The sequence below is a fragment of the Bombus affinis genome, chromosome 6 (genome assembly GCF_024516045.1).
Source record: "Bombus affinis isolate iyBomAffi1 chromosome 6, iyBomAffi1.2, whole genome shotgun sequence".
In the NCBI taxonomy this organism is placed as follows: Eukaryota; Metazoa; Arthropoda; class Insecta; order Hymenoptera; family Apidae; genus Bombus; species Bombus affinis.
In genome coordinates this window covers 8,896,005-8,909,821 of record NC_066349.1, presented here as the reverse complement: position 1 = coordinate 8,909,821, position 13,817 = coordinate 8,896,005, and the positions used below count along the sequence as shown (strand labels likewise).

Here is a 13,817-nt window from a genome sequence, read left to right as displayed (position 1 = left end):
TTTCCGTTACGGCAAAAACAAACTTAAACTGCGATAATATCCATCGAGACAACGATCTATAGTGAGATCCGTTATAACGAGACGTGATAGAGTGCACGCGTACCGAGCGAAAATTCAAAATCGATTTTCTCGAAAACAAAGCCTCAAACGAAAAATTTTTATTCTATATTTTCGACTTCTTTTTTCGCGTAGAATCACCCCCTTTCCGCTTGTACCACCAGTTACCAACCACCCTGTATAACTATTCTAATATTAATTCCATGTGTAAATTTAGTGTTCCTATACTATTATTTCAGCTATTAAGATCCAAAATTCTCAACAATTTAAGATTTAGGAAAACATATATACAGCAACCACGCATACTGTGCGTATTTATGGCGCGCGTTTCCGTTCAGTGACAGTACGTCGGCGGATTGGACTGCCGAAACAAAAGGGTTAAATCTCATTGATGTTGATATTTTCGACCGAAATGGAATTACGTGCTTGGTATAAATTATGAAACGTTATATTTTGTAAATGTTTAGCTTTAATATCGTATTGACGATTTTCCATTAAGGTAGAATTACATACTTCGTAGACATTTGAACAGGATAGTAACTTTTTATGCTTGAAAGTTCAGATTCGTTTCAGAGATCGTAAAAGAAGCGTAGATAAACAGAGGGTGAAGTCGATTTACTTACTCGGTTGTATGACGTAAGCGAAGCCATCCTTTACCCACTGTACAATGCCAACTCTGTTCCCAACCTCACAGGGTATCATCACTTCACCACCTTCCAGGACAGAACTATTTCTTGGCCTCACTCGGAAATATTGTCCTCCTTCGCCTGTAACATTATTGGTAACAACACGAACATAAGTATTGTATATCGCAAATGCAATACACATATATAACAAATATAAACGAAATAACACATACAGGGTATCTGATACACATTTTTCATATGGTAAAAATAAAAACGAATAATTTTATCAATAATGTACGTGTACAATATAATAAACGAGTTTTATATTGGATCGTGTAAATAACATTTTCGAAGAAACAGAATCTTTCAATTTTATAAATATATATTCGTCGATAATTAAAATGAATTCTAAATTCGATAACGTTATCATTATGGTCCCGCGTGTAAAACTTATCAATGTGTATGTATACGATTCTGATAGTTTCAATAGTTTCTATATTTTGAGGCTAATTTAGTTTAGTTTAGTTGGTCCTTTGTGTATCGAATATACGTTATCTTTTATTTTATCTGGTCGATGGTAAAGTTCTCGTGTCAAAGAGATACAAATAAAAAGAAAGTCAATTTCTTAATTGATTTATGTAAATATCTGAAAAACAAAGTCAAAATATCTTAGCTTTCTTGCTCTCGAAATGAAACTCCCTCTGAACATTAGTTTAGGAAATAATATGAAATGATTAAACGGTAAATGTAGCCTAATAAATCTAACTCCATGTTCGGTTTACGAGACAGATACAGACGCGCGCACATTTACAATTCCGAAGTCACACTGACTTTATTCCAACAACGTCGCGGCTGAGCTTAATTATCTTAGTTGACCTCGGTCGACTCCTTGTCAGTTATACACAAATTATAGTTTGCAGTTTATGTATCCTGTAGCTTACATTACACACGTACCCTACACTTTCCTTCACTAATCTTCGTTTCTATCTCTTCCCATAATATCAAATAAATATTTTAAGCTCAATACGTGTGTGTGTGTGTGTCCATCATTTACACATAAATAATGAAAAGAATATGTATTAAATAAATATGAAAAGAAATTAGATATTAATAATGTTGAAACATGAAAATTATATGCATCAAATTTTCACAAAAGACGCGAATTATTTTATGCAGTTCCTTCTCTTCTCGCTTGTTACGTATACATCTAATGACTATTTTAAATATAGAAAATCTGTGAGCGAGTACGAGCTGTAGCTTTGGTTAATTTATAATATCACACAACTGTCGTAAAAGTGCGCATTTACGAGAGATTTGAAACAGGATCGGGGGAAGGAATCTTCTATTCTATGGCGGAAATTATTCGCGGGCGCAGCGTTACCACTTCCGTGAAAAGAGTGGAAGCCAGAAAAGCTCCGGTAAACATCGCGTTGTTGAATCCGGAGAAATACTCGCTGTGCTTCTTTTAGCTTGAACGTTTGAGTGAGACCACATTTTATAAAAAAATGAAAACGAGAAACAGAAATAGAACGTTACGAGTGATTCTTTCCTGCCGAATATTTTATGAATAACCTTCTAATTGATGAAATATTTACTTAACACATTGTGCCTGACGAAAATGGAAAGAAAGAACAGCATCTTTACTCACTAAACAAAATTAAACAACACAGTTAACCTTTAATTATAAACATCCCCGTATGGTTATCGTTATTACAGTCGATCTTGACAATTCTATTTTTTAAATTACCATCAGATTACTCGTCTATTTGACTTATCAAATCACTGCATTGTACAGATTAAACGCTGCTTTGTAGTCAGAAAATAATTATCAGATGGTAGTTATAAAATAAAAATTCACAGACGATCCAACTAAAGATGGATAATCCAAAGGATTAAAAATTGCACAGAAATTTCTAACCAATGAATTTCTATCGAATTCTCTTCCCTTAGAAAGATGAATAAATAGAGAAACAGACTGGAAAAATTGATAATTTCTTTCTTCCTATATCACAATCGATCGCCCTGTCGACAAAACCAGTCCTTTCCAGTTCCCAAAACTCCACTCACATAAACCACTACCTGTTCAACGAATGTTTCGCGATATCACTGCAAAAACGATTCCTATTTTTACCAATCAGAAACCAACAATAATCCACCATACGCTGGACAAATTCTATGATTTTTATAAAATCCAACAGTCACGGAATTAACGATAGTCGATTAGAGGAACGAAGAAGAAAGACAGAACAATATCTCGATAGAAGATCGACGTAATCCGCCAGTCCGTAATCTGTCCAGTGTCCACTCGCCATTGCGATCGATGCTCGGTTGGCTTTCCTCGACAAGGCTGCATCATCGGTTCCTGTGTACCTGCGGCTTGGTTACACGTTGCCTTTGTACACGCCGGTCACCTGCTGTTCGAATTTGCGTGCACCCGCGTCGATGAAATATACAGCCGTTACACCTCCAAACTCGGCCTCCCTTTTGCGTCCGACCTGTGCCTTTAACCAGATAAATTTCACGCGTGTCTACACGCAAAGCGATACGTCGATGAAGAATCCCGTCGACTCTTTTCGGGTTGCTCGTTCGCGATCGATCCGGACTATGCGTTTTTCCATTCTATTTCGCTGACATGTGAAGACGTTTGAGACGTTGTTCAAGATGACTTTTTAAGAAGATGAATAATGGCTTTCTTTTTGTAATCTGCGGTTTAGTTTTTACGAGAATCAAGTTTGAAGATTCGTTGCGAGTACGTTCTATTAGAGATTCAAATATTGGAAACATCATGAAATGGTTTTGTAAAACGTAAGAATTTAAAGCTGTAGAGACTAAATATTTTGGATTTATGGAATTTATGGACTCGTGCTCTACGGAATCCGAAAATTTCGAATTCCAGAGACTAAAAATTCGGGATTTATAGAATTTAAGGATTTCCGTTCTATGGAATCCAAGAATTTAAAGCAATAGCTAATTAACAATAAAATGTTGGAAACATAGTGCAATTTAGTTTTCCTTGCAACACACCTTTTCTAATGAACATTCGTTTTATTTTCTAATTTGAAACGTCAAACCTACTGGGTGTCCGTGATAAATGGTAATGCAGTACATCGAACTTGGATTGATCGCTGTAATCAGAATATTAAGGTACAGCTGGATTTTAAATATCGTCTATAGGTCGGATAAAAATTGTACAGATACATAATGTCGACATTTTGTCAAAGGGAATTACGCTGAAATCCCCTAAACTCCGATTTCGGTGGATATAACTCGGTCTATTTTAGTTGAATTGCTAAATCAAACTTTACTGCTTCTAGCCGTGAGCAATTCGATCGCAGCCACGAGCTTTTCACGTTTATAGGAGAATTTTCATCCATGCGAAAAAGCACTCGACTGTAGTCGCCAGAGAAACTGACGATACTGGCAACATTCGTCATTTTTTAGGACAAATGAAAATTTTGTTCCGCCATTTGAGTGTTCCATCGATTGCAGTAAAACGAAGTTATTTCATCGGTAGCTAGCGTTAACACGTGCATTTATCAACAAATTTGCAGAAACATTAGCGAATTGTGAATAAACAGTGACGATTATTCACCCTTTGACATGGTTTTCGCCACTGCAAAATGCTTTCACGTTACGAAATCATCGTTCAGACACCCATCTCTCTTTTATCGTACGTAATTCGCTGAAAAAACATTTTCATTGAATACGAATGATTCATCGCAAAAAGATTTTTCTGCACGTAAATGGAATTTAAATCGGAAAATTCTTTCGACATGAAGTTTCCAACTTTTCAATGTTTTACAAGTACAAAACAGCCTTTTAGATTAAACTACGTTCATTTATTTCTCTTTTCCCTTTTTTTTTTTTATACGACATATAAATTCCTCCATTGAAAGCTATCTCGTTGGAACATTTTTTGAGATTTGTTTAAAAAAAAATTGATCTCCGTCGTTATGGAATATTTCCAAAAAAAGGAGATCATAGTCGAACGAACGGATAAAAATTTCATCGCGTGTAAAAGCAAGATCCGGAGTTTTCACCTCTTCGACATTATTTCATTTTATTACGCTTTCGCGCAACTTGTTAAAAACGAATTATCACGTCTTTCCTTTGCTTATGAATTTTAATCGATCAGTGCATTTATATCTGTAGATATTTCACAATTACCACCATCTCATCTCTTCCATAATCCTAATCTCCAATTAACAGTAAAAATTCAACAAAACTTCTTTTCCAATTTAACGTGCCATCATTTTTCACTTCTTCTTCTAACAAATTTTCAGATACGTACTTCGTATTAATTTGTATCTTTTCCTAACTTTTCCAAGTTCCTTAAATGCCATGATTTATCCAAACGTATTTACAAAACTAAAACTAGAACTTCGTACAGGTCTGTTTCCAGAAAATTTCTCAATTATGAAGCTACCCAATAAATAGCAAAAAATTATCGGTGTAGGCGTATGATATTCAACGATATATCGATAATATATCAATGATATCGATAACATATTAATTCTATAACGATACACACACGGATATAATACAAGTTATATAGAAAATTACATATTTGAATTTTTGTATAGTTTCGTTATAAATTTTCCAAATAATTATATTACACAAGGACCTATAAAACTCCAGCTATAACGTACTCAGAATAATAGACACCGGATTAATGCTGCTCGTCAAAGGGCGACGAGGTGCAGGTGTAAACGGCGCGATAATTAAAACGCGTTCCGTGAAAGCTTCGCGCCGTCACAGGCTACGTATGTGATAAACAGGAAAGGGAAGAAAATAAAAATGTGAAAAAGGGGAAGGGTCGATGGAAGAAGAAATAAAAAGAAGAGAGCCAATAATCGCATAATTCATTGGAGGGATTCCCGCATCGACGGCCAGCCGTCCACGTAGGATATTTATTTCCTTCAGCTTCGTCCTCGATTAAACCTCTGACAGACCTATTGGCGCGTATCACGAAATTTCCCTACGCGTTGTTGACTTCTTCCTTTGTCGTACGATAAAACGAGAACGCAAACCAGTTGGGCTTTTCACCTTCCTTTTCGTTTCCACCTGTTTTCGTTGTCCGCTGAATGGTTACGTGATGGGAATAGGATTTTTTTCTCTTCTATGGTCTTCTGTTTGCCTTTCTCCTTCCTTCTTCTCTTCTCCTTCCTCTCTTCTCTCCTTCCTTTTTTCCCCCTTTCGTTTAATTCACCGGTGGAATTAACTTGAAATAGCGCGAGTTAATCGATTCTTTGCCACGGAAACAGGTTATGGAATGAAAGATCGATCGACTTGCGGTTTCCACGGAAATTTTTAACGAGTAATCGAGAACTTCTAACATTTTCAACAGCTATCGACATATTTCTACGATAAGAAAACCGAAATTCGAATACCTGCGCGCACTAGTTCCGAGCAACAGTCGGCAAATTTCGGCAAAAGGTATTTTCGTCGGCGCATCGCGTTCCATTGATTCGATCAATTTTAATATTTACAACAGCTCGAACAAGCTGAAACGAATTCACCGATAATAAAACCGAAATTCCGAAACTTTCCCTACGCTATTCGGCGGTGAAAATGGAACAACTTTGAGAACAGGGACGGATGTGTATCGCATTTATTGTCCCAGATGGAACAAAGTCCCGTTCGAAACTCCATTCGAATTCAACGACACCGTTCGTTGTTTCGCGGCAAACGTTAGCGGGGAAAATCGTTCGGTAACGTTCGCTGGATCGACTCATTTTTCATGTACAATGTACGGGGCTCGGGGCTTGGCCGCTTTGCATACCGGTCGAAGGTAAACGCGCACTTTATGCCACTGTTTGTCGGCCTTTTTCCTGTTAAGCGAACCCTGAAACGAGCACCGATACGGGAACCGATTGTCCTTTTCCGGCTGGAAGAGTAAAGAGAAAATTCCACTGAGTCGGGTGAAATTTGCGTTGGTACGTACGTACGTACGTACGTTCGTTTGTTCGTTCGTGTTGTGTACACTGGCTCGAGCACCGAGAGTTCCTTGAATTCCATTGATTCCGTATTCGGTGGACGACGTCGCAAAGTCTCATGAAACCAGCCATTTTCCTCTTGCTTGCGAGCTATCCGCGATGAAACATTTTACCTTGCGGCGGTCGCATCAAACTTTCTATCGATTTTATTATTGTTATTATCTTTTCTTTTATTATTCTCAGCTACCATGTTTCCTGTTTCCTTTCGTTTGTTTCTCTCTTTCTGGGCCGATGGTATCTTTGCAGCAAGGTATGCTTATAGTTGGAGATTTGTTTATGATAATACAAGCGAACCTCGGTAACTGGAACCTCCAGAGAAAAAGATCGAGTCAACTTTTCGAACCTGTAGATTCCTGGCCTGCCCTGAAGAAGTGAGCTGCATTGTTCACGAAACGTCGGGACCAAGAACAACGTACTATTAAAAGTACGATGGAAACACGAGGAACCATAAACACGTTGTTTCGCGTTTATTTTTTTAAATTTGAAGAACGAAGGAATTTATACTTGACGCTTAACCCGATGAACGAGGCATCGTGTTCAAGTGTTTCTTGAACGATTTCAGAACGATGATATCTGACTTGTTACAAACAATCGAGATAACGATTTCTATCACGAACTACGAAGTACGTAATTAATAACGTAGAAGATCGTACGGATGAAACGAATCGATCGTGAATAGTTTTTAATAATTCTCGTAATTCCGCCAATTATACAGCGTAATTTGCGAATGATCGCAGAGTCGTCGTGTCATTTCGTGTGATTATCCGAATACACGATGAAAACGGGCCATTGAAACGCGGCGACAATCCGTCATTGATTCCCAAAGAGTCAGATTGAAATGAACCGTGAAGTATAATTTCTACATTGTTCATTACGAGTAACGTTACCGACCTACTAGTTGCTGCAAACACAGCGTCCAATTAGCGTCGTTTAATATCCCTTGTCCTATTTTTCATTTTCATTCTAATTGTCAGTTTTCTGAACCAGAAGAGGCCACGACAAAGGAGGAATAAAAAAATAAAAAGGAAACAAGAAGAACAAAAAAGAAAAAAGATAAGAGAAAGAGGATCTTGTCCGGATTATTAAAGTTAACCCGCGCAACGAGGGACCTAATAATACAACGAAAAAGAAGAAAAACGACGGAGAAGCGAAGAAAAGATAGCAAGGACGCGGACAAATTCAGCGAACCGTGCATTTTTGGTAAAAATATCGGTGGAGTGTCTTCTTCGAAATCGATCTTGAGCATCGTGTATCCTTCGAGCGGCACGCGAATGAATTTTCGAGAGCACTTCAGCTCCTCTTATGTATTCTTGCCTTTCGAGAATATGGAAGACCAGTCGACTATTCGCATTCCGTGGAGACCACGACAGAGAAACTTCGCTTTTCATTTTTTTCATCTTTTCATCTTCAAGTTTGCAGCAGGTACAGATATATAGGAAAGAATTTGCTTCATCTTTTAACGACGACAGAGGACAAGATAGTTTATAAAAGAGAATGTTCGTTTCAAAGGTAAAAGGTTACTTTTGCCTTCTATAGACTTCTGTCGATTAATTAAATCCACTGATACTATCGAGTAAGCTTTCGGTAATTAATTTTGTTTAAGCGTCTCGAAATTGGTGGAGCTTCGTTAATCGTGTAACGCCACTGACGTATACACCGGTAATTGTTACCGTTTGTGGGTAAAAATCGCGTTAATTAAATAATTTCATTACAAGGTAGAATCCTGTTTCTGTGGTCCTTTGAGATTAGCAGGCAATTTTATTGTAACAAGAACAAAGTACGTGTAATCGTCGAGTTTAACTACTGTGAATTTATCAAATTATCAACTTGTCTCTTATAACCTGATTTCCGTTTATGAAAATGATCGTTCGTTATAATCTTGTTCATAATAATTATACATATTATTATACATGTAGTATCCAAATGGGTCTTAGAGAGAAAGGACAAGTGATGATGTTTTGATTTAATATATATTATTAAGAGCAACGAAATGATTACAATGCTGTTCTACGTTCTATTCTCGCATGCGGCTTTCTGACTCCCAATTCAAGCTCTGCCCACTCCGCACGCTCCACACGCTCTGCACACTCTCCACACTCTACACGCTCTGCTCGCTCTACACGCTCTCGCCCGCTCTACCTTTTCCCGTTCTTCGGAACAGGTATCCCGAAACCCCCGTGATCAAGGTCACGCAGCCTTTTCACGTAAACTGTCCACTTAAAGGACCCAACGGTACATTGTTTACAGTTCGGCCGATACCTTAGGCCTTCTAGCCCCGGTACTACATACATATACATATACATTGGAAAATAATAATTACGAATAAGCAATTTAGTGGAACAAATATCCAATTAGGTTCATTCTTTTAGTTTCGTTCATAAAATCCGATATAAGATCAAATCTATCTATACATAGTCTTTTCCTTTCGGAAGCAAACAAAGCTTCCGGTTATGATTTACCTGTTCCTGAGTTATAAAAGTGGCCAGTCAATATTATGATTTTTTATTGACACGGTATAACCAGCGCTAATTTACGAAGGAAGGTAAAAATTCTTCCATCATTATTCCTTATAACGCAGAGCAGGTGTATAAAAAAACAACACTTCGGCAACGTATAAACTAAAAGACAACCATTACAGATATTTCACGCAACATTCCCCCTAGCTTTACTCGCGGAAAATAAAATCCGCACCATGGGACATCCTAAACGTCATAAAACGACGTTCGTTTTACGAACGTACTTTCCTTCAATTTCCCAGCAGCTGGCAAATAACCACGCCACGGGTTTGCCCGATTATACCTGAAAGAACGACACGTCGCGTCGCGTCACGTCGCATTCCCGTTATTTCCTTCTTGTAAATACATACGTTGTATCAATACGTGTGCATATACACGTAATATTCTGAATGACTTTCCAATATAACATTTTTTGGCTGATTTTAATGGTACGACAACACGAGTGAAAGAGAAAATAGAATAATATGTTCTAACGTAATATAATAGAAATATTATATTGTAAGTAAATAAAGGGGATCTTTTCCTTGAGCTTATTTAATTTTCTCCTTTCATGAAATCAGGCGATGTATTCTATGACAGCATAGTATATTTGATATTGTAGTATCGGGGAAATTTAGCTATAAATTCTTCCTCATACTATTTATAATTTGTAATCTATTTATAATAAATTAGTTATACAGATATTAATTAGACAGGAAACGATGATTGTTTAATTTGAACTAAATGTAACAATCTTACTCTAATTCGACCACTCTCGCAACTGGACAACGCTAACAACTCAATCTCTCAGCTACGCTAGTAACTCACGCAACTCCACAACGCTAACCATTCAATCTCTCAACAACGCTAACACCTTTGGCAACGCGACAACGCTAAAAAGCCTACTCTTCGACTCCTCGATTAACTCTGACCTCTCGACTCACTCTCACTTCTCGATTCACACACTTTAACCTCTCGGTCAACACTCAAACCCTCGATTAGCCTTATTTTTTCCTCTCTCTAATCCCATCCTGTTAACGCTCCGCAAGAACTAGGTGACTTTAGTCACATAGGCTTTTTTCCTTATGTAAATTAGCAATCGAAGGACAGACGACATTGTTTTGATCGATCTCTAATCAGGCTTTTTTTACGATATTACAATATATATATATATATCGATTTTTTTTTAAATTCTTTTTATTGAAGCAATTGCAACTCCTACATTCATTATTTCGCAGTACATTGTATATTATATGTTGTCAATGAAGCATTTCTTTTTTTTTTTTAAATTCTTATTCACATTCTTATTTCACATTCTTCTTTTTTTAAAATAGACATTTTATATATGGAGATATTCTATAATAATTTTATATTCTATAAAATATATAATAAATTCATATTCTATAAAAATATATTAACAATAATGTGCTCTAATGTAGATTTACTGTGTACGAGATAATATTTCTACTTTTATAGCATCGTGGTCAATGGAACAAGTAATTGGTTATAATATAGTTACAGAGGAAGATTATAATATATGCATAATACTGTTGCACATAGTAGATTCTCTTGACAATTTGGATTTATTCGAAGAAAGTAGGACAGTATCGTGCACAATGCGTAAAATTGAAATTCTACAATTTTCTCGTGAATCAAAAAGTCTTCTCTGCTACTAAGAATTCAATAGAGCTGACATATTTGAATTATTTTATGCAATAAAATTTGTATAAATTCTGCTGTTTTCTGGGATTGAAAATTTCGTCAAAAAATTTATCATGCTGGAGGAAAAAAATGTCGACTCTGATATTGGCTGACTCATTCTGTATACATCGTTATATACATGTTATATACAGAGGAGAATTTTATTCGTGTGCTCGTCAGAACGAAAACTTATTTCGTCTCTCCAATGGTAATATAATATATGCGCGTTCAGAGGCCAACGTTACCGCACGAAACATTCGAGAGGTTGTCTAGATGCGAATTTCATAAATTCCTGATCGATGGAAAATTTTATGTGTTGCTGTTGCTCGTGTAGTCCGAAGGCGGCAGCCATGCGACGCTCGTAAAGCGATGGTTGTTTCGTTATGAAAAATTCGTTTGTAACTGTATTGAACTGGTCTACACCGAGCAGTAACTTTACTTTTTATAAAAGTAGCTTTATGTGTCAGCCTTTTTGAACCTTTTATTCTCATTTCGAGAGATCTTTATTTTCTTTTTTTTTTTTTTATTAGTATATAAATAATAATCGTTTGGAAGATTGGAAAGTTTGTTGTTGCGCGAAGATGAAGAGGAACAAGTTCATGAAGTAATTTAAATTGTCGTTTTTCTTGCATATTTCTCATCTCTGTCAAATTGTTTGACATCATTTCTTAATGAAATTTACGCAAAGCAAGTACTTTCATAAAATTCACATTTTGTCCGATAAAATACATATTGCTTCCTCTAAATAGTAGTAGGTTTTCTCCCAATTTAGGGAAAGTGCATTATTTCATAAAATCCATAAGAAATTAATTCTCTTTAAATCCTTTCAAAATCTATTCCGAAAAATATCATGTTTGTTTCGTACAAGATTTTGAATGCTTTCTAATCCAAAAATAACAGGGAAGCATAAATCTGAAAGTTGAAATTTGGAAAAATATTTTGGTACCTTTTATTCGCTCGAGTGACGCGAAACGACACGACGCAACTTTCGATCTCTTCAATCGCGTTACGTAATTTTGATAATATAGTTTATGGTAGCGTAGGCTCTGGCCCTTTCATCGATGATTATTTCACGCTCATAAAAAATGCATGAACTCGAAGTTGACGCGATGTCAAACAAAAAGTGGACGTGCGTAAAATACAGTCGTACAGAATGCGTAATGCTGTTTTCTCGCCACGCGTCGATGTAGTATCTTGTTCCTCGATGCGAATAATTCGTTGCATTTTTCACGTAACAGCCCGCGGCATATTTAGAAAATTTATATTCTACCGCATATTCCTATTTCACAGTTTGTCATGACGCGTATTCTTGTTTCATGCAACGAATGCAATCAGATTGTGTTTAAGATGTTCGCGAAAGAGCCGCGAGACGTAGAAATTTTCATCGTATCAACGATATCTAATGATAATGTTATCACCGAAGTTGCGCCGCGTTATCGTAGCGAAATAATAATTGCGCTTTATCGACGTGAAGTTGAACGTCTCGTCGAAACTGTTGTCACAAAAAGTTTATCGACGAACGTCGCGATAAATTACAGTTTTTTTACTGCTCATAAATTAGGCAGTCCATTCAATGAACGTCGGAACGAGAACATTTCGATCGAAAGTAATTCCAATAATTACCACGATAGTATAACGTGGAATCGATTCTTTTAATTGTATATAAAAAGATTGTATGAAAAGTAAAATATACATTTGGAGCAAAATTTAAACTTGATTGTGAATTAATATGGGAACAAATTGGCAAGAGGGAGAAAAAGATCCAGTGAAAATTTAATAGGAAAAAAGTAAAGAAACAACAGATCTATTCGGATGAAACAAATGTTAAAAAAAAAAAAAAAAAAAAAATACACGGAACGAGTTCTCTGTAAATTTGCAAAATTCTACCTACCGTAATTGAATGCAGAGATTAATCGAATAAAGTTACTCGTAAAAAAACAGGAACAAAAATAAAAAAAGGTCAAAAAGTTTAGAGTAAAAAAATAACGAATAACCGGGAAGCTTCCAACTCCAAATAATGGATTATACTAGTCAATTAATCAATCGGTATTCAGATTCGAAATACATCTGCCAATAGTTAAAAAAAAGGGGGGAGGTTCTAAAAATCCAACATGACAATTTATTGCAGTCATATCCGCCGCTATTAATCTATTCTGGAAATTCTGCAAATTTTTTTGATTTCGTTAGAACTACCCTAAATCTTGCCGCGTTAAGCTGGACGATAATCACGCCGCGAAGTTCCAGTAACGATCACGGTATGCTGGCTGTGGAAAGATAATCGCATTAAATCTGGAGTTCGGTAGCCTTCCATCGTTCGAGCATTTACTTCACTTGCGGTCTACACTGAAATTAAATGAGAAATTCCATGAAAAAAAAAAAAAAAAAAAAAGGAAGGAAACATATCATTTCAGAAACTCAGCCATCGTTTCGAATCTAAGATCGAACTCTCAACTACAAAAATTGGACGATAATCGCCTCAAGCGAGAATAGAACGATGTAATAATTCAAATGATAATCCTGCTTATTCTCTAAGCTACGATCGAAACCAAAAATCGCTCAAAATATCACGCTGTTGTAGTTAGATTACGGATTCTTTTATGTAAATTTGTATCTCTAAAGATATCGATAAAGAACGAGACTCGAGTGGAAATATATTTCACTTTCAAAAATATTGACACGTGTACCTTTTCTCTAAAAATCTTACGAAAGAAATCCCTCTATTAACATCTCCTAGATACAACGGTCTCACAACCAGATTAAATTCTCACTTTGAATTGCATCTAAAAACTGCCATGTAACCACCTCATTAAGCTACAAGTACAATTATCCAAAAAAGCTGGCAACCTCAAACCGCCGTCTCTTTTCGTGTAAGAGAAACTACCACTCCGATCCTTCGTCTCCATTTCCTTTGGCAGAAACTGTTCTCTACACTCCGTCGACTA

General features: G+C 36.4%; 1 protein-coding gene across 5 annotated transcripts in view; it reads right to left on the bottom strand.

Moving 5' to 3' along the window:
- Positions 1 to 13,817, bottom strand: part of LOC126918008 (nephrin) — a 482,531-nt gene that overhangs the window by 102,456 nt on the left and 366,258 nt on the right. For all 5 annotated transcript variants that reach the window (XR_007711189.1, XM_050725524.1, XM_050725523.1 and 2 more), the window contains exon 2: positions 681 to 824. Coding sequence is in view for 4 of the 5 variants with exons in the window: in XM_050725524.1 (XP_050581481.1) it covers positions 681 to 824 (144 nt within the window). In the remaining variant the exon portion in view is untranslated. The remainder of the gene's footprint in view (positions 1 to 680; positions 825 to 13,817) is intronic.